The sequence below is a fragment of the Calliopsis andreniformis genome, chromosome 4, assembly GCF_051401765.1.
Source record: "Calliopsis andreniformis isolate RMS-2024a chromosome 4, iyCalAndr_principal, whole genome shotgun sequence".
Taxonomy (NCBI): domain Eukaryota; kingdom Metazoa; phylum Arthropoda; class Insecta; order Hymenoptera; family Andrenidae; genus Calliopsis; species Calliopsis andreniformis.
The window spans coordinates 12,945,590-12,973,442 of NC_135065.1; the positions used below are offsets into that span (position 1 = coordinate 12,945,590).

Here is a 27,853-nt window from a genome sequence, read left to right on the forward strand (position 1 = left end):
TCGAGCCCAGAGCTCGCAATATTTGGTAGAAAGCTTTCTGCTAAATCGTTCCTCCTTGACTCGATCTAAGTCAGACAACGTGAAAACTGTGCCAGATGTAGAAAAGAAACGGGCTTAGAGGAACGCAGGAGAGGAGGGTGGTTCCTTTTTCTTTCTTTCTTTCTCGAGACATCGCGTAGTAGATAGAAAATCCCTCGACTTCGTCTTCCTCCTCATTTCTTTACTTTTTCTCTCGTTCACGCGTTTTTTAATCCTCTCCGCCTATCGTCCTCCTCCAGTCCCATTTTATATCTTCGTTTCATTTAGTAACGCGTTATTCGTTCGTTCGATATAATAAATTAATTTACACTCTATCTATCGTATCCCCGTCGTAACAAGCCTACTGTCTCTCATTCTCTCTCTCTTTCGCTCTATCTCTCTTCTCGGGCGGTTCTTCAAATACCTTCGGTTTACAATGATCCGCCGTTTGATTTCTTTTTCTTTTTCCCTTATTTTTTTTTCTTTTTTTTTTTTTTTTGTTCCTAGACTCCACGCAACGGACCGTGTATACGGTGGTTTCCGGCCCGTCCAATCCCGTCAAGTGGCAACTATACACATACAAAATCTATTCAAATTCGTAACCAAAAAACGAACGCAGTGGACATTTAACTGGCTACAAACGCAAAAACAATTATATTTCCCTTAACTAGAAGATGAAAATTTGGCTCAAGTTTCGCATTTACATACCCGACGTAAAAATATATTATAATATTTTTTTTCAGCATATCCCTGTCTAGCGGATTTGTCTGAAAAAGGCACAATTCTAAAAAAAATATCTGTATTCACTGTACAATTAAAACTGATATCGATTCGTAGTAACTGTACTCATAAATATAAATCCTCTAAAAAGTACTATGTTCCTTTCGTTCTTGTTACAATAATAATATTACATATATCCTGAAGTTTTTCTTCATTTTCCTTTCTTTTTTTTTTTTTAGAAATAAAGCTTTCACTTTGTTTTTTTTTTCTCTCCTTCAGCTTCTTCTTTTAAATCTTCGCTTCTTTTCGTCCATAAAATATATAGTCGTCCGTGATTTTAAAAAAGAGAACGCGAACTGTACTCGTAAAAAGTAGATAAAAATCTCCGCGTGGCAATACATACATACAATATATGTGCCTGGCTTGGAATGTCTGAACGAAACAGAAGAAAACGAAAAGAAATAATGTGATGAGAGTGCAGTATTGTGGATGGGGTGGTGTGCGCTGTTAAGGAAGAGTATTTTTCTCAGCATCTTCTGTGAAAAAGAAACACTGATCGATGCCTCTTCTTTCGCAGCCCAGCCACCGGCCAGCCAGCTGGCACGAGTCCGGTTGCTACCACTGATTTACAATCAACTGAATCTGAATGTGTTTTTTTTTCTTTCATTATCAACTCTAGCATTTGGAAGTGCTTTTTCTCTGTTTATATTATTATTATTATTATTTCGTGGGAAGAATTCTCCTTTGTATATTTCTGAGCAGCGTTTCTTTTATAGTTTACAGTTTTTTTTTTTTTTTTTTGTTAAAATATTTATTCACACTCTCAAGCGTTCAGCTTCGACTTATCGTCTTCTTAGTAAATGTAATACCTAAAGTTAATCCTGGAAGCCTATCAGCTTGACACTAAACTGTCCGTCGCAGAATATCAATGTTTTTTTTTTTTGTCACTGTCGTCGTAATGATGTGTTGGCGATACACAGCGTATGGAGCCGTGCTAGTGCCAGAACATGTAGATGTAGACACGAGCACTCGTAACCCCCTTTTTCTTTCTTATGACAACATTCATTCTCTAATCGTTGGAAAATATTAACTACTTTCACCTATTTTATCTGGTGGATAAAATGTATAAAAGATGGCTGGCAAGTCAATTATCATGAGGAAGAATCTTATCTGACTTTATGTAATGTATTTAGTCTCATCTATTCTTCATTAATATAATCCTTCGTATCAACAGGTGTGGCTCTCCTAACTTACGTAACCCTCGGTGTATTCGTATCTGAAATACCACAATTTTTGTTTTGTCTAATCTCAAATCGATCTCTGTAGAAATATTGAATATGATAAAGACTTGTTGAAATATGACTGTTTATACCTAAAAACCGTAGCCTACTTGGGCTGCTGAGCTTGGTATTGTTGGTAGGAGTCATCAGGAGATGCTGCGTTACTTGTTTGTTCAGAATCAGCCAATGGCATGGTATGAATAATGCTAGGAGGGTAAGTAGTGTAAGGATAAGGATGCGGGCTTGCTGCTATGTACTGAAAAAACGAAATATTTCGTTTGAAAAATACAACACTAAAATACTATAATCAGAGAACGATAAGGACAGAACCACTTACGGAACCAGTGCCAAGATGCAATGTAGACATTTGTGTAGTAAGTTGAGGAATCATACTGTACTGTGGATTGCTGGGATCAGCTGATGGCATCATCTATAACAGAAAATTTACGTTCAAGTAAAATGTTCAATTAGTTCCATTGTCAAAGTAGAACAATAACTTCAAGCTTATTATTATGATATGAATAAAATTATACACCTCTTTCACATATTATAAATAAAAAAATTATATATCCTAGTAAATGAAGAAAACGATAGAAAATAATATTAAACGAATACTAGATAAAAAATATAAAAAAAGTATGAAGAGAACAAAGACAACAAAAACAACAAAAAAATCTGTATAAAAACTCACGTCGACCTGTTGCATATGTGGAGGGGTAGTCTGCACCAAGTAAGGAGTAACCCAAGGAGTTCCTGGTACACTATAACCAGGTAATGCTTGACCATAGTGACGACTATACTGTGTTAAAGTTGCTGCGGGTAGCATATGAGTGGTTGCAACTCCGTTTTGACCAACGCCGCTTGTATCGTAATTCAAAGTCATATTCTGTAAAATATTGGCGACAATTATTAAAAATGTCCATCACGCATCGTTCAGAGTTTACTGTAGAGATAAAATTTACCTCTCCAGTTTCTCTCCATATTGTACTTTTGTATAATGATTTTTTCTTATTACCGCCATCAGCAAACTTTACCAATAGAGGATCTTTAGCTCCTTGCAGTGCTTTTCCATTAAACATTTGAATGATCTGTTCACATTTTTCTTTAGACTCCATTCTGTAGCAATAATATCATGTTTGAAATACGATAGCATTTTATAGTAACTATGCTTCAGTAATAATAATAAATGCGAATAATTCTGACCTCGCAAATCCAACACCTTTACTTTGTCCAGCAGTATCACGTAATATACGCGTTGAAATAACTTGCCCATATTGAGCAAGTAAACCTTCAACATCATTTTCTTTGAAGCTCAGTGGTAGGTTTGCAATGTACAAATTTGTGGGGTCCTGCTCCTGTTGCTGAGAAGAGAGTAAAAATACTATGCAACTTATTGTAGTAGATTCCTCAACGTGTATATATGTATTTATATAAATTTTAAAAAAGTTTGGAATCTATCATTTTAACATTCATGTTTAAGATGTTACTGCAATTTCCTTCACGACTATAATTTTGAATGAATGCACAGACGAAAACCACTATAATTACACGTGAATAGCTAAGAACATTAAAAGCTTCTTCTAGAAGATCAAAAGATGAACACTGCAAATGTGTGACACTTTGTGCATCTATGTAAAACAAATATATGCTAGTATTCAGTCCAAATACAATTTCTAACAATCCATTACGAATGTTAAAATGATACAACTTGAAATTAAAATTGATATTAATGCAATAATGCAAGAAATTTGGAAAACTAAAAATTGATAAAATATTTAAAACACAAATCCCTTATACATAACTTATCAGTGTTTTCTTTTTCTCAAAAAATTACATAAATCTACGTGATACTACTAAAAGGAGCATTAAACTATGACAATGATTTTCATCTAACTTTGAATACCAATAGATAATGATTAAAAACGACTTTAAGAATGAAGATAATTATAATTTTTAATATTGAAAGATCATCATGCTTCAGGGCATTACGTTACCACATTCTGGTGGTTCTCCAAATTTGCTTCATGGTGCTTGTAAATTAAATTATGCACAAGACATGTTCACACGTATAAAAATATCGTACTTTTCACAGTAGTGAATATCGCCTGTGCAATCATTCTTCAGTCAAAAGTAAGGCAGAATTGTCATTCACAATTAAATAATGCTTAATAGTGATATAGCCAAACTATATCACTGATCTTATTGAAATCGTTTTCATTAAGCTCATTTAGCCTCTTTCAACTATATTATAAATACTTTCAACTTTAAATATTTCTTTAAATATTGCCAATGCAACAGTAAAATTTAGTAAAGAATATTCACAATTTTTTGAACATTTTCTACTTCTCAATAATGGTCTGTAAGTTTTATTTTAACGATTACATATGCTTACATCACAAATAACAAGTATGTAATGCAAACCAACTAATTGCTTCTTACTAGACAATATTAAGAATAACCATTCAAAGCAGTAATATATTTCCAATCACATATGACACGTTGTTGGAGACAAGCATGATAAAAAGCACAGGCATGTTCACATATATACAGTTACATCATAAGACAGAAATGAAAGTGAGCCAAATTACAATTGTCACGATACTGCAGAAAACACATTGTATGTAAGATATATGCACATACATATACATGTGTTCATGCTTAAGTTTTTCTCACTCATGGTTTTCACATATGCAAAGAACAAAAAAAGAGAAGGTATATGTACATTAAACTTAACTCTAACTCGAGTTCAATGTTTATGCACCCTCAAGCATATTTTGAGATCCACCATTTCTTTCAAAAAATCAATCAACTCTACAGTTACTTGAATATACTTATACTTTACGACAATTTACTTCAATCTTGCGAATGCATTAAAACAAAAAAATAAATAATGAAAACATTATGATATAAGCCAAGCTGATGGCATCATATATGTATATATATATTTATAAAAAAAATATTATATACATATACACTCATATATACTCATATATGTATATATATATATATATATATATCTGTATATACATATATGTATTATAAAACTAGAATATATTCTTAATGATCTTATTTATCTCAGTAATATGATTTACATCTTGATCAAGTGCGAATGTGTATAAGGGATTTTTTATGCCATTAACATATTGTGTGTTTCTAGAAACTGTACATGATCAGGTAGACTATTAAGAGAGTTATCAAACGCAATATCAAATGAAAAGTTTGATTAATATTTTTACTTCTACAGCTAAAGAACTAAAATTCATTGTGAAACTAAAACTTTCGAAAATTCCCAAATACACATCCAAATTCGTTTGGTGTGCTGGTTAAACTTTATTATTTAAGCCAAGTGTGTCAATCAAGAGCCAACCAACACCCCAGGAGTAAGATAGCACCTGATCTTCACATAGCACCACTAACTGGTAAGTAAGTACCATGTACCCTGAGCATAGTTAATGACGGGTACATTATTTAGTTGTAATCAATTCACATGCGACTGACATCATCACAGCTGCTGATGGCACCCCGTGCTTCTACTGCGGCCAGATTAGAAGAACCATTCCAAGTTAGTTTTTTGGAGCAATAAATATAGGCAAGAGCCAATAATTCTTTTGGAATGTGCGCATGTAGGTAAAAAAAAAAAAAAAAAAAAAAAAAAGAAAGAAAAAAAAATAGTCGATAACTTTCAGAAACGTACACTGTTGTCTATGAAAATATAATCTTTGACAAATAACTCCAAAAAGAAATAAAATGTATTACACTGTGCCTGTAATCGAATCTTGTAGGTACTACTATCATGTGTTATGTTTTAAAATAATCTATTTCGATTAAGTGTTTAGAAGAACTTTGGAATCTTTTTACTGTGACTGTGAACTATTAAGTATTTTATGTAGGACATGAACACAGATATTTTGAGCACATTAGGTATTTGCTAAAGGCTTGAATTAGTGCTGAAATAAATGCAATTTTCAGACATGAATTATAAATGTGTTGACACAGCAGTATCAGCAATTTATGGCCGAGGTACAGCAACAAGCATCAATAGTTTGGTAGGTACATAAGACAGAATGACAGAGAGAACTGGTGAATACTAGAGATTCTTAGACAAGTGAGACAGGTTGCAAGAGGAAGAGTTTTGTACTGTTTCTTTACAAGGACAAACTTATCCTTACTCTGATTTGCGCATAATTGCCTGCTACTATATTTTCACTGATAGTTTCACTATCAATTTATGCTATAAAAATTCAAATATTTATATTACTTTCTGATTATTTTTTTACCAATGAAAATATGAACCACCCCTCTAGTAGCAGTACTTCTCATTACTATTCCATAAAATTCTTATTAGATTGCCCTTCTCACTTGTCGGTACATCTAAACACTTTCAATTCTTTAAATATTCCTTACAAAATTTATAATCTTAATTTAATCTGATACCACTATACTAGACATGGTTTTCCTACATGACGCAACAGTTATAAAATACTAAGTAGTTCTTATCAAGATATAAATTCCAAGCAAGTCTAGAGGGGCTGAGAGCAGAGCAATGATGCCATGGAAATGATGCAATGCTTGTCTTTCATAAAAGAATTGGATAGTTTAATGACTTTTTATGAAAATATTAAATACCATGTCTTGAAAAACATTTTCTCTCTAGGAAGGAAAGATAAATTCCAATATACTGGAATAAAATAACTTACAAAGTAATAATAGAGTGCTTGTAGTTAATGGAAGGAATACTGTAGTTTTTATTTCATTTTTTATGTAGTAATACTATTTTTTAGCAAACACAACAAATCACTTTTAATACTATCACCAAAAAAATGTGTAGACATTAATGAATAGTTATTTAATGATTACTAAAAGACAACCATGGCATCCACATTGTGTTTAGACTTTCAGTACTTTCTTATCCAACTTCATATGAATAAATAATATATCAAGGTACTGTGTATACATAGTTGTCACAGTAGTACTGGAATAAGAACTTTTCTCAAATTAATAGCATTTAATAGTTATGTATCAACGGGAATGTAAGGGGTATATGAAAATATGCGAAAACAAGAGGACCACAGATGGACACAGAATGGAATAAAAGACAGAGTAAAGAAAAAACAAAATAAGGCAGAAACAGAAACTGGAAAAAGAAAAAGGAAAGACAGAAAGAGAGAGAGAGAAGGAAAGAAAGAAAGAGAAGAAAGGTTTACTGTTACTCTGGTATTACTGTACTTGCATGCACAACCAACGTACACTGGGCAGTCTACGGAGCAACCAGATACCCACTTTCGCCATCTGCGCTTGGATGCCCTTGGCGACCAGTGCTTTCACAGCACCCTCTGCCGCCACTGGTGACTCAAAGTCTACAAATCCATAACCTGCAACACCCAACAAAGATAAAAATTAGTCAAAAAAAGTGAGAATCACTCACACTAACTCATTGAAGAGCAAACTTTTCAAAGCAAAATACAAAATGATATAAAGATTAATATAGTACCTTTACATTTATTCGTGTTTTTGTCCAAAATTGCCTTTGTGGAAGTAATAGTTCCATATCTGCAAAAACATAGTGTATTAGAAATGATATACTTCCCATACTGTAAAATAAATTTCAACGCTCTTTTATACCACATTAAACCGTAACACTACATTGATCATTCATCTCTGTAAGTCCAGATTTATTATAGAACATGTAGAACTTGCTTGGAATTACACGAGCCACTTACTGAGAACACATGTTAACAAGGTCCTTGTCAGTTGTATTCTGGTTGAGGCCACGGATGTACAAATTTGTTTTTGATAGTTGTTCTGCCTGCTGTCCTTGTATAGCATTATTGCTAAGACTTGTGCTCATTGTCCCACTTTGACTGCCAGTAGCACTGCTCGAACTACTATTAGTATTAGCAGGAGAGGAGGCTGTAGGCACCCGTTGTCCACCATACTGCAATACATTGAATAAATACTATAGTATATTACAACAAAAATGTAGTAAGAATCAAATTGATAATAATCAAGTGTAAATTCAAATTCTTAAGAAATACTGCAAGATTACTCAACAAAAGAAATCCAAAAAATAGGAATAAAAAAGGAGGAATATGACTGATCAAACTTCCAAAAAACGAAGTGCAATTATGCATAAAAGAGATATCAGCCTGCTACAGTGTACCGGCCAATATCGACAGCAAGTGGCATGTCCAAACAGATGAAAGAATACACCTCATATTGCGACGAAAAATCATCCATACATGGGAGAATCAATCAAGAAACCCCATCAGAGGGAAAGAGGGAGAGTCACCCTCGAAATATCGAGCAAAAGAAAGTCAGAAAGATCGCGCAACGTGCAAGGAGCAGTAATGCCGCGTTGTCGTGGCCCCACCCGGTCCACTAGGAAGGGGGTTACCCCTTTCGCTGCGCCAAGCCTAACAGAATCTCGCACCGGCTCGCGTGTTCCCACTAAACCGACAAACACTCAATGCACCCATGTGCAAACTGCACTCCAACCTCCACGATTCTCCTCAGTACCATACCCCACCCCCCAGGAACATCCTCACGAATCGTTAACGCGAAGGAGCACGAAAGAAACATACGGCATATTTACACCGCACAGTCATTCCGCCAGTGCAGATCCACCACTCCTATCTCTACTAAAGGTCCTCCCAGCTCGTCTCAGTCTCCAAACTTGAGAAGGAATCGTTGCCAAAAGCTGAAGGATGCTTCTACTTCCCAAGAATCAATGGACACGACTCGTTCGGCGGACAGAAGTTGAGGAACGCAGAGGGGACGATCGCAGGAAGCAGCATGCGCTCAAGGCACAAGGGCGACTGGCGAGCCTCCGAAGGAGAGAGGCTCGGCTGATTGAAGCGGCGCGAAGTCCCCTGAACGATTAACGAATGCTCGGCGAGAGAGGTTCAGGAAGGAGCGTAGAGGGACTCGAAAAGAGGACTTACCGACGCGTGCTGTGCGTAGGTGGCGGTGGCGTAAGGATTCGCCGTAGGCGGTAGTTGCTGCGCTCCGACGGGCATCTGGCCTGCCGCCGCGCTCGGGTACCGCGTGTACGGCGGGTAGGCAGCAGCCGCCGCCGCCGCAGCCGCAGCCGCGTGAGAGGGCGGCGCTGCGCCCCAAGCCGCGGCACCGCTCGCACGGTACTGCACCGGGTTCCCGCCTCGTGGCCCGCCGCCGGTGTTCCCCTTCAGTCCGTGCCCGCCTCCGCCGCCGCCGCCGCCGCCACTACCTCCGCCGCCGCTCGCTGGACCGACGCCGACGCCGCCAGCCGTCGCGCCACCGCCGCCACCACCGCCGCCCCCGCCACCGCCGCCGCCCCCGGCGCCACCGGCGTTGCCATTGTTAGCACCCACGTACGTCGGTCTCGGACCATTCGTACCCTGAAACAGCGATAAACGTGTACATCAGTTTGTCCTGGAAGGCTCAAGCAACATCGATATTATTATTAGGAACGTGTAGGGGCGAGATGAATGGAAGAGGAGGACCGAGTGCAAAGGGTTAATTGTACTCTTGAGCTTTGCCAGGTGTCTTTGAGACACCAAAAGTGAGGGAGAGGGTAAGTTATAGTTTTGTCTCTGAAGATCACACCTGGGACTGACCCTCTCGCTAACTCTAACTTTACGTGGTATTTGGAAGGTTGTGTGTAGGGATTTTTGGAGACGATAGAGGCAGATGAAACCCTTCCATTCTCGATAAACGGGATAATAGCGAAAGATTATTATATATGCAGATACTTTCAGGTGCTGTTTCTTCTCGGAGGAATGCAGTAATGTTAATTGAATGCGCGGTCACGCGAGCCATAGCATTTCTCAACGTGACGGAGTAGCAGGACGCTGATGGCACGGCCAATTCGAGAAGGGGACCGATGATGAGTAACCGAGCACAGAGAGATAAACTGTGGCTAGTGGTTTGGACTGTACGTGTTGCACCAAAGATGAAACTTGTGTTATCGAAGTTGCAGCTGTTGGTAGAATCGAGTTTAAGTTCAAAAAGGCTGTAACCTACATTTTTGTTACACAAAACATTTCCATATGAATTTTGTTACGAAATTTGGGCCAAGCTCGGTACACAGAGCCTGGAAACGAACGATTACGCTGCGTCTCCCTAATTAGACTCATTTACACAACAAATTCGTGTCAGTTAGCGTCTTTAGCGAAGCAAGTCCGCGCAACCAACGAATACAATCGGTTGGGCTGCTGCCAAATAAATTTGTTCATACATAGGCGTGAACGAGCCTTAATTGCGATGTGCGCCAGCAGCTGGAAGGCCTATTTGACCGCTGAAGTTAATGCACAAAAAGTTCTTGATGGATATCCAGTGTCTCTGAAGACATTTCAATTCTACTTTACCACCGAAAGTAACTTCATTAATTTCAGTTCGATTTATCGTTTCGTTCCCTTATAAAAAATGACTCCATTGTCAGGTCTCGACATCGTTTCGAAATAGTATCTATTTAAACTCCTTCATCGCTCAAATTACATATACATATCTCTGAAGCACTATCACTGGAAACACTCGTACATTTAATCATACTTATTTCGCAGTTATCTTCGAAGGACGTGTTCGTGCAGGGAATTTAACGTGCGCTCAAGTATTACTCTCTTTATCTATGCTTGACCTCGGCCAAATATTAATTGACGAGACACGAAAATGTTTTTATATAGGCTGCTAATCATAAACACGGCCCCCCGATGTAGATTCGAAAGGTTATTACGATTACAACTGCACTGATAAGATAACAGATGCTTGTAGAAAATTCTTTTAAACTGGTTAATCCATGAGAATCTTGTTAATCAATGCTCAATCCAAAAGCTACTTGATGATGTTACCCTTCTCTATGCGATTCACTGTGCTTTTCTATTCTGAGGCTATTTTCTCTGTGAAAGATTTGTGATATAAATCTTGGAGTTACAGAATTCTACTGTAGAGCCTTCATAAATTGTGGTGAATATTTTAATGGAAAAAACTAGAAGATGCTTCAAGAAATACCTGAGATATTTCACTGACTTGCCACGACATCGTCTTCAAGTTCAAGCTACAAGCGCAAGCTACAAGAAATATGACCATGCTGTCGGTTTAGGTCACGGTCTGGGCTACAGCAGTGGCACACTCTTTGCGAATGGTAGCGCGGTGGAAGTGCACTAAATGTCAATGTGTCAATAGAGACTGCTGCTTGGATAAAATGAGTTTCATTATTTCATTCAATTACCTCCATTATTAAAGGACAACCTGCTAAGAACAGACTTCACACTGGTCTATCAAAACCTTCTCTAATTTTTCCTCTCAGCGAATATTCAGAAGTTACATATGAAGCGAAGCACAAGTAAAACTGTGCCTTTCAATCACCTCTTCAAAAAAGAGACCTACAAGGCCTTCGTAGGCAGCCACGTAATCACACGTTTCCTCAGCCAAAAATAAATCAAATGAAGAAAAAAAAAACTATCATTACAGTCAGACGATTCCTGCTCCAATAATCAAAGATCCACAGCATTTTCTGTGTAGGCGGTTGAGTACCAGCAGCGACACTAAAAATAAATCTGTCAACGTGGATAGTCTCTGCCGTCTCATGATACCGGGGATACAAGCAATTTCCAGGACTTTCAAACGCTGCATACCACACGACTCCTTTTAGAAAGGCCTCCCTCTCTTTGACCGATTCACATTTTTGGCATAGCTGTGATAACACGGTTTACCGTTCGCAGAGGAACCAGCCCCAGACGAGGAGAGAGCAAAAAGGAAGAGAAAAGGAGAGAGTGGCGTAAATCAGTTATCACGAAACCCAAGCCTTGCCACTTCCTGTACCACTCACCGACTTCTTTCCTCCCTTATTAGCAGACAATATCTCTGATAAAAAATTCACTTGCTGTGGAGGAAATACACTGTTAAACTTGATCCATTGAGACATGTTATAGTCTAATTAATAATGAAATTTAGCCTTTTCTACTCTACAGCTTGCTAGATGGTCTAAGCAGCCTCCAAGGTCCCCAGGATCTCAAAAGCCCGCGAAAATTCAAAGATCGAGTTCTTTCACGTTCTCTAGATGAAATCATGGATCGAGGGTGACCCGATGGCAGCCTGGAATCGTCTTATTCCCATCGCTAGGCACGGTGCACGTTACAATGATGCGCAGACGTGGTAAGCAGGAAGTGGCATCCGGTCGGTACATCACGATACCCATTTCACACGTCGTTCTCTATTTCGCAGTGACCAACGGCCACGTTGTCTGCATGCCGTTCAATTGAACCGGCGGCATCTACGGGCAAATCGTTCCGTCTCGTTATCGCTCCGTCGATCCTTTATTGGTCCACGCTCGCGACGCCTCTTATTCCTCTCGCCCCTCCTCGTCTTCGCTTTAGCAGTTCCTTTCATCCGTAACTGGGGACCTTCTTCAATGCTGGCCCCTGATACGCTAACACTCACGATGAAGCTAATTAACGATGCTTTCTTACCCGTCCTTCACAAATATATGGTGTATCTCTTATGCGAATTCTTACGTGAACGAAGGGAGGTGGCTCACTGACGAAATGAATTCTTGGCTATCAGTCACTTCATCACTTATCAGTTTCCTTAGAGTATTTTGAAACTGCTCTGGGTATTTAGTTAATCTGTACTGGAAGGAAGTAGATATAAGCAGATTGAAGAAAAGTAAAGTACAGAGGCATGGATTTAGATTCTAAAGATAGATTTGATTATCAGCGACCATCACAATTGATGAGAAGAATTGTGAAAGTATTGCACAGTTCAGAAAGAGTCAATTTCTCCTTGAAGCTAATAATGTGAACGACGGTACACTAACCGAATAGAAATAGAGGGTGAAAAGACACACAGGGATCGGTGCGAGTCTTTCTTCTTATCGGAGAGGCGTGACCGCACGAGGTCACTGATAAACGATAACGACGGGGGCTCCTTATCGAATCGCCCAGCATACGTGAAACTATGACGGTCGCTGGTCATAATCGCTTTCTAAAATAGTGTTTCACCTTATTTTTTTCCACTCTTGACAATCAAATCAGACGCTCAGAAATGGATTCACAGAATGGAAAACTGAACAGATCTGAAATTCATCGTATTACATTTTATGACTACTATATTTGCAGTTTGAGTCTCAGCCCACGTTCACACATGGTTAAAAGAAGCAACAAGTGATTTACCTAATGCCAGACTCCCACTTCCCTCGAATAAAACCGCATCGCCAGGATGCGACTCGAGCTACGCTTTCTTTTATGTTAATGTATAGCAAGGAAGGACCTGCCAAGGAAGATCAGGATGTCCTACATACCAGAACAGGCCAAACAACGTCGGTTTGTACGATCTCGCATGAATGTTACGCTCTATTAGCGAGCGAACTCGCGCTGCCAATACGATAGCGTTTCTTCTTTTTGCTGAAACGCGGGCCTACCGGAGATCCATTAGCGTGGACCGTGAGAGATCGTGGAACGAGATGTTTTCCTTCGGAAGCATTCGTGTAGCGAAAATAACCGCTCGATCGACGTCGTTCGACGCCTTTCGGACGAAATTCGACCAGTTAAGAAGATTAATTAACACATTCATTGATACTCCTGATGTGATGTCTCGCGTTCCTTCCTTGCCATGTAGTTCATCCTTTTCCCTTTTCTTTTTTTTAAAGAAAACGCAGTACTCGAGTAACATCTGAATTCCATTAGATTTCTATCTTTTTTTCTTTAACTTTTTAGAGAGATAATTCGAAAGTGTAAGACTTTCTAGGCGGGTGAAATTTAAGGAACAATAAATTTCGAAATTTCCCATTGAAGTGACACTGATTTTTAAACTTGTATACGCACTTTGTTCTCAAAAGTGTCTGATGCATTAGTTATCTCTATGTGAACACCCTTTTATAGTACCCTCGTGCAGGTATCCTTACAGCCCATTAATTTAAGAAAAGAATATAATAAGAGTCTTGGTTTCTATTTTATTTTTCAACCTTCCATTTCTCAATATCCATTTATCGGAAGCTGTGACTGTACTTTGATTCATAAACGTCCCCATATGTAATAATTGTTCAATATAGTGCATGAACCTGTCCATTCAATATGGCACAAAGAACACTAATAAAGTTGCACGGTACTTGCTTCAAATATTCGATATGAAACGTGTCAGACAATTTCTAAAAGCACCGTTACGGCGCTAAAATTCTCGCATGCGACCATAGCCACGAGTCGATGAAGCGAGCAGATAAAGTTCAACGTGCGTTAGAGGACTTGCAACTCGGTTTAATCCCGTTTACTGCTTCACGGCCAAGATACATGTAGCCAGTGAATACAGTAACAGATATAGACCGTACAGGTACTCGAACTACTCTCGCGCAGTGGCGCAGTTCTCGATTCGAGGGGGCAGACACTTTTAAGCCTTTACCTCGTCCCTGCAAATTCATTTTTGGCCTTCTAATTTTTCCCTTCGCGCTCGATTCAATTACTCGGGCAGAATTGCGCAGACGCCGAGCCATTACCTCACAGGATAAAATTTCCAACTCGTAATTTACACTTGCAAAGGCAGGTTCTTTAGGTACATCATTCCTGTAACGACAACGAGTAGAGAGTGAAATCGAGATTGCAATAGGTAGTTGATACGGTAAGACCTCGGTTAATCAGATTATAGACTCTGAATTAAACTGTCTTTATGATCCCTACATTCAAGATGGAACAAAACGAAACTTCAAAAACGCGTTCGATATTTGCCATCGGTGTTCCCCTGATACGCCACTGACTGTTTCACGCGGCGCTGGCGTGCATGGCTGTATAGTGATGGGAATGAAATCATCGCGTGTGCCCACGACATTGTAGAATCGTGATTTCTCATGCAACATCCAAGAGATGCAGTGATTCAACTATTCTGATAAGAAATCCACTCTTTCAGTCCATGAGAGAATGAGTAACAAATCAGAGAACGTTCCTAACCTAGAAAAAAATTAAACAATTCGTTATTTGCGCACCCTATAAGTTATATACCCGTATTAATTTGTAGATTACCGATGTAGCTATAAGGGAACTTTCATAAAGTTTGAAATTGATGAAGGTGTGACTATTGAACCTTTGCAGAAACGATGAATTAGATCGGTCCCATCGCTGAACACATCGACGACGCGCGTGGAAGCGCATGCGCATGAGGCTTTAATGGTTCAGAGGGGACGGGAAAAGAAAAGTGGCAAGAATGGAGGGAGCAGCAGGTATGAGGGAACCAGTCGTCAAGCTTGCTCATCCCTCCGCGAAAGAGTTCCTCTTTGCCGGCGCATACCGGACATTCCGTTTCTTCACCTTGAGAAGATACGTACGCCACGCACTCACGCAACACCGTGACACGCCACTGTACCTTTTGTATTTCGCGGGACACGACTAACGATAGATCCGAGCGATCGATTATGTATCGAACTGCGATATTACTCGTTCGTAACTTTCGATTCTAACCTCTTTAGAAACAGATGAACAACGTTTTAATTGTCCAATTTTATCACCCAGAATTAATAAGGAAAAATGAGAACTTCGTTTCAGGGCCCTAAAAATTACTGACTTCTTTTTACAGCAGGAAATAATATTTGATAAGAATAATCTAAAAACACTGGCTTTAACTTTGGAAATTCTTCTGTTAAAAAGTTACGGATGTTTGAAAAAGAATCGACTACTCAAATATTCAAATTTCTAATTTTCAAATTTAACAAGACAATAGTCTACTTTCTCGTAAATATAATTTCACGTACAGATTCGAAAAGCTGAATTATAACCGAGTAAATCTGCACATGAGAGACATTCTATTATCTCGAAACAATACTTAGAAGATACATTCAAATATATCCTTCTCTTCCAAGGAGGGTGTTACATAACCTCGAAGTTAACACGTGACTTTCCTCACTCTCTACGTCAATATCTACGCCTATCAAACAAGTATCGATCTCTACAATGAAGAAAAAAATATCTTACTTTAAAACAAACGCATCACAGTTTCAAAAGAACTTATTTTTAAAAGTCTGATCGTGAATTTCTCGAAAACAAAAGTAAGTGCGTGACTTATGCAGTTCTGTCTTACAACCATAGAAATATTTTCAGCAGAATACCCGGTTACTTTTCAGAGACGAATAAATTATAGGAACGCATGCGCATCCCATCAGACATACGTTTCCCAAAAATGGCCGCGGACTTGGTAACCGAGGACGATTTTGGTGTCAAGCGAACCGCAGAATACTAAGTGGCGATTTCACGCTGAACACCACGATTAATTACTTTCAGATCGTTGTACCAGCAAGGTCGACCTCGAGGCGAGCGAGTGCACAGCGACACGTTCACCTTCTGATCGACCATATTCCGTGGCTGAACTACCGGAACCGAATGCACGAGGGCAAGATACGGGAAGGTCATAGAAATCTGTCAACGAACGACGCGACGCGATCGGAATTCACACGAACTACGTGCTTATCGACTCTTTTGTACAATCGTATCGGGGCCATCGCGAGAATTAATATCGAAACACGATTCTCTTGCACGTCAAGGGAACCGCGTCAACAATATTGTTGCTATTTCGAACACACAGACAGCGTGCTTCCAACGAGGCTCTCGATCGAAAATATTTTCCGTGATGAAGAACGTATCGTGACCGACTGGGCAACGCAGTCAAACACTTTGCTGGCGAGAACGTTATTTGCAGGAAATATTCTATACGCCAGACGCGTACAAAATTTCGCTCAGATTATGAACTAATATTCTTCAAGGTTGAGAGCGAAAAATTGAAAAAATAGAATTGCATACCTAGAGTAATCGAGGAGGTTAAGTAGACTTAGTGTTTCGTAATGGAATCGTTGACTTACCTGAAACAGAAAGATAAAAGTATGATTAATATCGTGTTCCATAGGAGATAAAAGTATTATTTTTATAGGGTCGCCCGTATTTCCGGTCAATGTGAGTCAATTATTGCTGTGTCCAGGTTAATGTGAGGCAACTTGATCGCGTAATCATTTCAATACGAGCCACGTCGCATTTTTGGTGCCACGAAACCTGTTGATCTGGGAATCTGTCCAAAAAGTTGCTCGAAGGACGCTAAACACAGCAGTTGTTTTGTATCCAAGAAACAACGAAATACAGTATCGATTTTAAGATCTCGTAAATACGCGTCAGTACGCGATCAATCAAATCACTAATTTCAATCATCTAAATTGAGTAAATTTTTAGGAAATCCATAAAAGAAAACTAGACTCTTAACTTCTGATGTTTCTACAGGAAACGTACAATTCTCAACTGCCATCAAGAATTACAGGACACCCTATGCAACCTCCAGGGATTTTCACAATTAGTAATTCGGTTCTAGGCCAGTAATTCGCATAGTATTCGCGCTTATCGGAGCGCCGTTAAGCCGTCTGGAAGGAAACGTTAGCCGTCGAGTAATGAATTTCGTATTAGTCATCGCCAAGTCAGTGAACTTGTATCTCACCACCGATGGAACGCTTTTATTCATTCTTACTGCAGTAAAAACACCTTTATAAAAAGGAAAACAATTGAGCAAGAAATTCTTCTGATTTTCTAGCTTCATTAGTTCCACGACTACCGTCTCATTTGTTTCTAATTCAATAGTAAAAGGCAATTGATCATTGTCGATAGAAAATGTGCCGTCTATCGATAATGCACAAGTATCTGATATTTTGTCATTATTATTTCCTATTTAAAACACGGGAGAATATTACAAAGAATTGTTTCAGTATACTTAAATCAACATTTTCAACGTTTCCTGCTCGGCACGCAAGTAAAAACGAAAGTCGAATTTACATAAGAGCACGGCGAATCGTTCGCGGAATTCGATTAGTCGTGGCTGGCTAATTAAGACGATAAAAATCGATCGATCGAGGCACGCATCGTGCGTGAATGATTTCCGAAGGAGGGCCCGGGCCCCGTCGGCGCAATTTCAAATAAAACTACCGCGTCCTTCGTAACTTTCACTGTATACCTCATAACCAGTGTGGCCTCTTATCAGATTGACTTTCTGTTCCGCGGATCGACGGATCCGATAAGAAAAACACACACGAAAATATTCCGTAAACAACCAATCGCTGCTGGTAATAGAATGTATATTCAACATGGATATTGAACATTTTAAATCAGAAGAATATATCAGTGAAAAATAATTTGCAATTTGTTGCAGCAAGTAAAGTGAAAATTATTGGGTATAAATTATTCGAAAGTCAGTAAAAATTGTTATAGTAAATGTTGTTTTATCGGAATTATAAATTTAATTAATTCTTTGCAGATTACTTAGAAGAGTGGACTAGTAATTTTTGGTTACGTGCTGGTCTTGTCTCCCTGGGGACGGATGACCTTTCTGGGAGTGCACAGGTAACTAAATGGCCTCCTCCCAATACCATAAGGGTTTCAGAAGGTTTGATCCCCCACCCCTAGCCGACGACCATAGATGGTAGGTCATGCTTCTTGGAACCCTTGTGACATTGGACCCTAATTCAATATCCTACTCCCCCCTCCTTGCCACTAATTCCTACACTCTGCAATTTATTCCCTATTCCTTTTTCTCTACTTTTTTCCTCTTACCCATTACTTCCTATTTCCTCTCCCTAATCCCTAATATCTCTATTTCCTATTTCCTCCACTGCCAAGTACCTCTCAAGCCCTCAGCCATCCTCTTGCTTCCTAATTCTATTTTTCTGCACATCTTACGTCCCATATTCTTCACGACGTACTTCGTTATTTTTAGAAAGAAGACTCAACTAATTATATGAAAATATTCGTGGCAAAAAAGAATCGAAAGCTCGGTCGCCTGAAGAACATAATCAAACAGCGTAGAAACCGCGACAAAATCCGGTTTTATTCGACATCCTCCGAAGCAGATGGCCAGTTAATCGCGCATCATCAATATCGTCAGCGTGACCCACATACGCGCCTGCAGGACATGGATCTCTCCAGTCCATCGATCCAAGCGAATCTCGCTCGAACACGCGATACCAGAGCTTGCGGACTTTCCTGGCTTACGATTCACCTTTGCCTACGGCTGGAATCCAACGCATAACAAATTCCGATCAACCGATCATTTCTCCTCCCCATCTCTCGCTCAGTCCGCGCTACAATCAATGACCTTTCGCACTAGCCGACAGGTAAGAGTGCGTCTACCTCGTCTACCCACGAACAGAGGAACCTCTCTAGCAGTTTTCCTGCCAGTCCGAGCGACACGCGAATATCGCCGTGAAGCGAATGGTGAAAGGAACTCGCAGAGGATCCTTTGTCTCGGGAATTTCTGAAAAACGACTGGAGAACCTAGATACAATGTTTTCTTTTTATAGACTCATCGAGGAGTTCAGAATTGATTTCTCAGCCGACGCACTTTTGCCTGAAAAAGCAATGAGAAGAATGTTTCCAAATGAAGCTCATTTTACATAATGTAATAGTAGTAGAAAAAAAATGAGAGATCCTACGAAACATGAAGGCATTTGCCGCGGGATTAATATTATATTCATCGTCGAAGTCGAAGGCTGACCCGAATCTGAAGAGAACGCTCAACCTTTCTGCATACGGCTACAAACTGATCGATAATTCTCCCTGGCGTGCACCCAAAGGCTCGATATCCTCGGAAGGAGCTCAAGGCGTTTTTCTCAGATTTCCTCACGGATATATGCAGTCTTGTATCAGCGAGCAGTTGCAGACGCATGGCACAATACTTTGCAGACTCTCTTTGTACTGGTTAGACAGACTGAGGGGGACATCCAGTCCAGTTGGGGTCCTTCGAGGGTTTCAAAGTGGACACGTGTGTTTGCATAGATCTATCTTAGAACAGCTACTACAGAGCAGAGTTCTCAAACCTCCCTCTTCGAATACCCTCTCTGTGGCTCTCGAGAGCCTCTCTAAACCAGATTAGTCCTTTGAACTAATGAAATTGTTAACAAAAACCGAGGAATCTATAAGTCAGGTTTACCGACACCTATCAGATCATCAACGTGGTGGAAGTCAATTGAAGTAAGTTGAAGCAATGTACCAGTTCCAACCACTTGCATAGTAAATTACATATATACCAGGGAGCTTGCGATGTTGCAGCACGTCACCGAGAAGATGCACAGCATTGCATAGGCCAGGAGACGGTAATAAAAGAGAAGAGGAGCGAGGGAAGAGATGAAGAGAAGAAAAGAAGAGAGGGGGCTGGCTGACTGCCTGGTCGCCTCGAGTCTGACACCCTTTAGCTGAGTTTAGGCCGACGGCGAGTATTATTAGCCAGGGATCGCGTGCTTCCGTGTCCTTACCTCATGAAACAATGAGATCGTCCGCGAAAGATATGCGCCAGAGCCGAGTTTCTGCGGTCCCGTATCGCGCGCTCACGCGAGACCCTCTCCCTCGGAAATCCAATCATCTTTCACGATTCTTGCTTTTCGCCCGAGTGGACCCGTTACCACCATTCTCTCCTTGAACTTGCTCCCCGCTTCACGGATTATCCCTCTCTCACTCTTTCTCTCTCTCTTTCTCTCTCTCTCTCTCGCCACGGGGCTCTCAAACGATGCCACTTTAGCAGTTCGAGCCGACGATTAGAGGCTTTCGAACACGTGAGTGGAGACACTGCAACTTTTTCTGCTGATATTCATGTTCTATGTGAAAATATTAATAATGATCACAGTAAAACCTCGATTAGATGGACCTTGATTGTCTACAGGTACTTTCTACATTTTTTCATTTTTCTTTGAGCATTTTTCTCGAGTATCTCCGAAGTACTTTGAGATTTTTCTCGATTCGCTAAGCTTGTGATTTCTTGCAGGCAATGTTTTTAACTCCTACGCGGGTGGATAATAATGTAGCATGGGTTGAACTCTGTTGAAAGACATTCCAAAGAGAAATTGCAAAAGCCAATGACCGTGGGTCAGCCTCAGCGTCGAGACGTGCAGGTTGCATCGGCAATCGCACCCACATCCGTTACACCGTGACTTCAATTAATTTCCTAGCCACGGGCTATGGACAGTAGGCCCCTTATAGTGCAGGTGCGAACGTCAAGGTGAGTTCCGGGTTCTAGCAACCGCGTCAAGGCCAACTAGTGAATCAAATGCGCCAGTTTCGGCTGGCTTTCTGCTTCGCCGAGAATCGGTGCCTTGGAAAGTGAACTGACTCAATCTCTTCAGGGGCCAATTTATTAGAGATATTCCTTTCTCCAATTAGATTAGATTACTGGGACCCTCTGGGTCTCTGAATGATGTCTCTACAATATTTGAATTCCAAATGAAATTATACAATGCTAATCAAATGGAAATTTAAAAGTCGAGTCATGATAGAAGATACTATATACATACGTGGAATCCAAGGAATTTCCCACAGTATCGGTACAATGTTAATCAAAGGAAAGTTCAAAAGATGAATCATAGTAGAAGGAATTACATAGGTGAACTCAAGAAATTTCCCATGTAATCTAATCTAATATTAACATAGTCTAAATACCTACAGTAGTGAACTCCTTTCTTTACCATCGCAAGGTATTCTCTTAACTCAATCAATTTTTATCGAATTACTACTGAAATATAATCAAACCAAATGTCCTCTACAGTCACACAGAAGAGGCCAGTCATGGAGGAAAAGGAATCGAACTGGACATCTGGATATCTAGACTCAGCGCAAACACGTTCCCAGTCTAAACGATTTTTTCCTCCCAACTGTGAACCGAGCACGTACGCAAGACAATAGCAAAGGGATTATTACATCGTCTCCTCGTGTAGGTGGTACCTTCCGTTCGTGACGGCCACTTTTCTTTAACGGTCCCAGGGCGGGGGCATTAAATGCGAGCGGTATGCCAACAAATGAACCTCCGAGTCGTGTCTGTCTGGTTTGCTCCTCGTCTCGGTGATTCATTCGTTGATACACTCCGTTGTTTCCGACTTTCCCTTTCCGCTGTCCCGTTCCCTAGCTTATCAATCACGAGACGCTTCGTGTTTTCTCAGTGCCCTGGCTTTATCGTGGCTATTGCTTCCAACCGTTCACTGTCAACCACTGGGACGGCTAACAAACTAGAGGCTGACTGTTCTGAACTATAATGAAAAGAAATATCTAGACTTCCTTCGTTCTAGGGTTTAGGTACAGTGAAATAAGCCGAACGCATAAATCACAGCACCTGAAGTCTGACTATTAGTTTTACAAGATTGTCGTTCACTAGGGAAGTTTAACGGGGCGATATCAGACGTCGACACGATCATAACTGCATAACTCTGGCAACAAGCCAATCAAAGAATCCCGTAGCATGAATTCGATACAGGTTCTCGGAGTAACACGAACGGACAGACGCGAGCCTCCACTTCTAAGGCTACCCTCTTCGTGGATCGAAAGAGTTCACGACCCTAGTCATAAAACATAGTTATCAGAACTACTGAGGACAATGGTGCTACTTTTAATACTAGTTTTAGAACTACTTTTTCAACCGACCGAGTAAAACTTAGCCTGTTTCTCGATGGATCTTGAACCTTGGGGGAAAAAGACAGCTGACCATAGCACAGCTGAGGGAAGACAATTTCTCGTGAAATGTCAGGCCGTATATATCAATGGCATTAGAACCGATGAGCAATAAGGGTAATCAAGCAATTTGACGGAAAAACGGCGCCCGAGGTTCCTCAGGTCGCGAGCAGCCCGCAGGCATGCAAGATACCATCTTATCGGGGCTCATCGCGGTGGGGATACTTCGATTTCTCGGACAAGAACGCTCTTTCGCTATCGATAAATCAAGGCTCCTTCGAACGCTCGATTTTATGCGCCTCTCGACTACGAACCTGGCGAACCGATTTCTCTCTACCGTCTATCTACTGTATTCATGCGCTGAAATGTTTGGAAGCCTCTGTTAGTATACAATGAACTCTAAGGTGGTCATTTCGAGCAAAATTCTAAGAAGCGATAGGAAAGTATTTATAAATAGTAGGTATTGGTAATCAACAAGCTAAGAGAATAAATTCCTATAAGAAGTCTTTTCGTTAGTCGTCCCCAATCACCCTTAAACTTAGAAACACCCTGTATACTGCTATACAGGGTGACTCAAGAAGAACTTATTTAAAAGGTGACCTAGAGCTTACCCTGGCCCTCAAAATCAGACTTAGTACCGAGTATAACTGTACCAGTTACTTTTATTGTTTCCACGACGAGTGATTTTAGACAATAGTCCTCACTGACTCGCCTTGTATATTTAGCTAAGCGTGTTTCATTCGACTGAGAAGCCTGCAAGGCTCAGGACAGTCTCTCACAGCCTGTATAATGAAGCAAAGTGTATAAACGAGTCGTTAGAGCGAAAAAAAGAAAAAAATAATCTTTCAGTGGCAGACTGTTGTGTCTACGGGCTCTGGCCTCTCTCCCTCCTTTTCCCCACGGTCCATCGATCCACCCCTCGCTCACGTAACTCGATTGAGAAGTATTTCAAAACCGGAAGGCAAAAATGAGATTAATCTCGGTTCGCTGGTGTATCGTCGAGATTTCCGGGTGTCGGTCCCCGCCCGACGAAGGGAGAGAGCCTTGCAGTCGCTGCAACCGCAAATAATCGATATCCTTGCCGCGTCTATTCTGTGCACCCTACCTGGGCCCTTCCTCCCTTCTGCTCCTAACCCTTTCCACTCTATCTTTCCCTCTCTTTTCTCTCTCTGTCCCTGCTCGCGTATACACGCGTGCTCGACCACTCCACCTCCTCTGTCCGCCTACAAATTGTGGAACCCTCCCTCCTCCCTTTCTTCCTCTTTGGAGAACCCTAATAATATATCGCAATTTTGTTTGTTCCTATATCTGTGCATCCATAATCGAGTAGCTGTATCTGAGACTGTGAGAAGTGAATGTGATTGATTTTGAGAGATGAAAAGTAGGGACAGTAGCTCTGATCTGCTTTGGGAATTCCCTTAAGATTAATTCTAAAAAAATATTAAGCTGATCCCTTAGGATTACTACGTAATAGCAAATGAAGAAACAGTTTAATAATATACGCTCATTTAAGAAAAATAGCGATTATCGCAAGACTAGCAAAGTAAAATAAATCCTTTAAGCTGTTCAGAATTCAACAGATTGATAGTCTAAACAATCTATCCTCGAGACGATCGCCGTTAGGAGAAGCGCGGGACTCGCGCGCGTAATCGCGACTGAAACAGATCGGTCCAATTATCGTTATGAATTCCCAACGTCAATCGACCGAAGTGGTCACTATACGTTCGAGCGTGAACCTAGCGCGTGAAAATGCTTCCTCTAGAAGGGACGAGTCGGGGGAACGATATCGAGGAACGCGATAAGAAAAATCGTTCTCCTATCCGTTCGCCTACCTGGGGACTATTTTCGATTCAACGTTTAATTACTGTTAGGAAAGCAATCCTGAAACTCGATATGGCGCTAGTTGGAACTGCACGATCATCGCCTATTATTAGTATTTTACGATCAACGAGTATCGCCGGGACATACACAAAAGGCCTCATAAAACTTGCACGGTCACGTGCGCTTGCTTTTCAGATCGAATTTTGCGCGGCTCAAGACGGATTCATAATTATGGAGGTTCAATGACCTCGGAGATAAAAATTGAAAGTGGCATAATATTTGAAATAACACGAAGACCTGGACTTTTGGTCACACTTCTACGTGAGTGATCATTAGAACGTACTGGGAACACGACATAACCTAAGAAAATAAAGTCAAAATGAGAGACTGAATTAGTTGGACATTTAACAAAGTTGATTCGTGAATAAAAACTCGCTTAAAGGCATGCAACCTTGTTAACAAAGTGGTTTGCACTTTCCTGAAACACGACAAAGCGAACGACACCGGATAGGGTTTTCCCTGAGCGTGTAAAACACATGTGGACAGGCCTAAAGGACCGCTGAACAGACGAGCTAAAGACACGCGAACGTACTCTATAAATTTCATGCTCAGCTTGTACTAGACGACAGCTTTGCAACGGTTATCAATAAGTTACGCGAGCCTCGTTAATAACATGGCCCGAGTTTGTAAACTTTAGCGTCTTGATTAACTGCCGTAGCAAAGAAGCTTGAAGTTGTTGGAGACGTTGACTTTCAACGACTCGAAACACAATGAAGGGCTGAACGATTGCTCGAACTGTGAAATTAATTATGTAGCCCGCTGAAAAATATTTCCTGGTTATGACAGCGTTATAATTTGAAATTATTTTGAGCAAAAGAATTTTATTTACCTAGTATCGCCACTCACATTTTTTTTTATCAAACCAAAGTGACTATGAACAGACGAGTCGAATTCGAAAATTTGTTCCAAGCTATAAACTCGTCAATGAGCAGAAATGATACTGTACTTGCGTTCGATTATCGTTCCTAAGTTTACCTAGATGCAAGAAGATGTAATTTCCTTGTATCAATTAAAATCGTGTTCTTAAGAGCAATTTGTGTAAAATCATTGCTACCAGTGTACAGATAAAAAAACAAGACAATCGTAAAATGCATCAAACGTTGCAGTAGATCGTCTAAATATGTTACAGATAGAATTCCACGAGCTTGATAAAATATTTACTTTGTTAATTACACACTTCAGATTGTGGAGTTCAAAGTACGGGAAGAAACAAAAGTAGTTGCTTCGAATCGATATCCGCCATTTTTTTTTTTACCGTAACGACTATACGAAATACGTATTCTAATCCAAGATTCCATTTTTGGGAAGTTCGATAACTTTGTAACAATTGAACGCTATCGATCCACTAATAAATTCCAAGCTCTTAAAACCGGGTAAAGAAATCGAAAAACAGACACATTTCGCTTAACTTGGCGATTGGCAGCACTGAAAAGAACAGCTGTTTGGCACGTCAATCCGTTTAAACGCATTTACCGTGCGATAACCTCTGCAACGATTATATTAATAATAATTAGACTTCAGAGGCGCGTGAAAAACTAAATTACCGACGTCGTCGATTGTAAAACAAAATGTTATGGGCTTCTATTCAACATTTATATCATAATTATACGTAAGTGAAGAATAAGGAAGCTATAAATCTCACGAGTTCCTCCATTCCTAACTTTTTCTGGAAAAACATTAAGCTATCGAAAAATGGCAACCAGAAGCTGCGTTTGGGGGTTTAATACGCCGGGGGAAAAAAGTACACGAAAATGACATTGTGCGTTACTAAAAGCACGCGACGAAGTTGGCTACACTGACGAGCGTTAGGTCGAATTTCAATGTGCAGATTAAGAATGCTTCCGGATAGTGGCTCCACGTCGCTTTCACGAGCGGCTAAATATCGCATTAATAAGCGGCGAGACTCGGTTAAATATCGACGAAAACACTTTGACCATAATGCGTCAAACGAATGTCAAACATTTCGTCGTGAATATGTAAATCCATAAATAAGGAAATACGATAACTTTCTCCGAGAAAAATGGAAGATCATTGCCGCGAGAAAATTCTATCTTCAAGAAGATAATTATTCTAAGATTTCTTTCGCTTGTAATTCTGAAACAACGAGGAACTTTTTTTTCAGGTTGCTTTGCTGCACATGCAACTCTATGATTTAAGAGAAATTGAAAAGTTTTCAATATATAACATTTTTTCGTTTTTTGTATAAGAGGGGATGCTGATGAGGTTAGATTTGCAGATTCCCAGAAATAGAAAGGAGATGAATATTAATGAAGAGTGCAAGAAAAAATATGAAATTATTCTGCGAAAAGCGTAGCAATTGAAAGTAGGCAGAGAACAGGAAGAGACGGCAAGAGTCTGCGCAGAATGTCAGGACCGTATCTACAAGAACGGGAGCCTGTGACCCTCGGATGGAGATTCAAAATTGTCGAAAGCGGAGACTGCTCTGTATTCACCAAGGCGAAGAACCAATAGCTCTAGATATATCCCAAATACTCCAATATCCCGCAAATACAAGAAACATTACTGAATCTCATATCGAACTCATGTGCACGCCTTTCGAAGCTCGCAAGTAACTTCAGACGAATTCCAAAGTTGTCGAAGCCACTACCATTACTTAAAAACACTTCCAACTCCACTAACCTAACTTTCCCCCGCGTATCCCCCATCGAAACCCGCGAACTCTGGCGTAGCCATGCGATTCCCAGCATCGATAGCCTCTGAACGTGAAATTCAACGGATCGGGTGGCCAAAAACTCGAGAGCATGGGTTTTAAACGCTCTGGCACCCGTTCGGTGCGCCACACGTCAGAGTATGAAAAGGACGGAAGGAAGGAAGAAAAGAAAGAAAGAAGGGATAAGCGAAAAGACGAGCGACGAAAAGGTTAGGGTGGGGGAGAGAAAGAGGAGACTGGGTGGGGCAGCAGACGCCCCGCGGCAAACTGTCAAACTACGCCGGTTCCGCAAGGTCCGTGGCCATCGGCCGCCCCCATGGTAATGCCTACGTCTTCCCAACGGGCGCGTGTACACAGAGAAGAGAATCCAGCTATGTTCACGCAGGGAAGCGTGCACCCATCGACACGATCGGCGCACGTTGACCGGCGATCTTGCTCGAGCCACGCAAGAAATCGCGTTAGACCGCGGAATACATAGAAGAGGAGACACTCCGCTGGGTACTCACCATCATTTTATAGTTGTGCTTCCTCGGCGCGAGTACGTTTTCCATTCTCACGGACATGTTTGCGGTGTTATCGCTCGTGGCGGCCGAACGAAACGATACCGTGCCCCCGTCGTCGGTCCTATTACCACGGGCGCAAAACTGTCTCTATCTCCCTTCTATCTATCTCTATCTCCCTCACTCGCGCACACACGCGCTCTCACTCTCTCTCTCTCCCCCTTTCTTTCCCTCTTCTCTATCCGTACGTCGTCGGCTGGCTTTCGGCCTGGCGTTGCCAAGAGAGCGGCGTCAGCCGTGTTTTTCGTATTTCCTCGGGGAGACACACTGGTCAGATGCTGAAGAAGCCACACCGAGAGAAGAGCACGGTCA

General features: G+C 40.7%; 2 protein-coding genes and 1 long non-coding RNA gene across 10 annotated transcripts; 1 reads left to right on the forward strand and 2 right to left on the reverse strand.

Moving 5' to 3' along the window:
* Nucleotides 1–1,875: 1,875 nt before the first annotated feature.
* On the reverse strand, nucleotides 1,876–27,685 carry Shep (RNA binding motif single stranded interacting protein alan shepard). 7 transcript variants are annotated; one of them, XM_076375878.1, is made up of 11 exons: nucleotides 27,488–27,685; nucleotides 8,960–9,394; nucleotides 7,739–7,953; nucleotides 7,510–7,568; nucleotides 7,299–7,390; nucleotides 3,222–3,373; nucleotides 2,981–3,134; nucleotides 2,710–2,904; nucleotides 2,356–2,448; nucleotides 2,111–2,274; nucleotides 1,876–2,014 (listed from the first exon to the last, which is right to left on the reverse strand). In XM_076375878.1, exons 1-10 carry the CDS (start codon nucleotides 27,542–27,544, stop codon nucleotides 2,125–2,127), a joined length of 1,602 nt encoding a protein of 533 aa, XP_076231993.1. In that variant the 5' UTR covers nucleotides 27,545–27,685; the 3' UTR covers nucleotides 1,876–2,014; nucleotides 2,111–2,124. The 7 variants fall into 7 exon arrangements, with proteins under 7 accessions (XP_076231993.1, XP_076231992.1, XP_076231990.1 ...); XM_076375877.1 differs by having other exon boundaries at nucleotides 3,222–3,379; XM_076375875.1 differs by having other exon boundaries at nucleotides 7,266–7,390.
* Nucleotides 9,386–11,244, forward strand: LOC143177750 (uncharacterized). 2 transcript variants are annotated; one of them, XR_013001640.1, is made up of 2 exons: nucleotides 9,386–9,570; nucleotides 9,745–11,244. It is a non-coding gene; the product is annotated as an uncharacterized LOC143177750 (long non-coding RNA). The 2 variants fall into 2 exon arrangements; XR_013001639.1 differs by having other exon boundaries at nucleotides 9,755–11,244.
* Nucleotides 13,925–14,724, reverse strand: LOC143178139 (uncharacterized). Its single transcript, XM_076376637.1, has 2 exons — nucleotides 14,663–14,724; nucleotides 13,925–14,548 (listed from the first exon to the last, which is right to left on the reverse strand). Coding segments are annotated over exons 1-2 (336 nt in total). The 5' UTR covers nucleotides 14,665–14,724; the 3' UTR covers nucleotides 13,925–14,214.
* Nucleotides 27,686–27,853: the final 168 nt, after the last annotated feature.

Excerpts from the sequence above, each read along its gene's own strand:
- Shep (XM_076375871.1), bottom strand. The coding sequence starts at position 27,544 with ATGTCCGTGAGAATGGAAAACGTACTCGCGCCGAGGAAGCACAACTAT. Across the intron at positions 7,391-7,509 it reads AAACACGAATAAATGTAAAG|GTTATGGATTTGTAGACTTT; the intron begins GTACTATATTAA and ends TGGGTGTTGCAG. Across the intron at positions 2,275-2,355 it reads TGCATCTTGGCACTGGTTCC|TACATAGCAGCAAGCCCGCA; the intron begins GTAAGTGGTTCT and ends TCGTTTTTTCAG.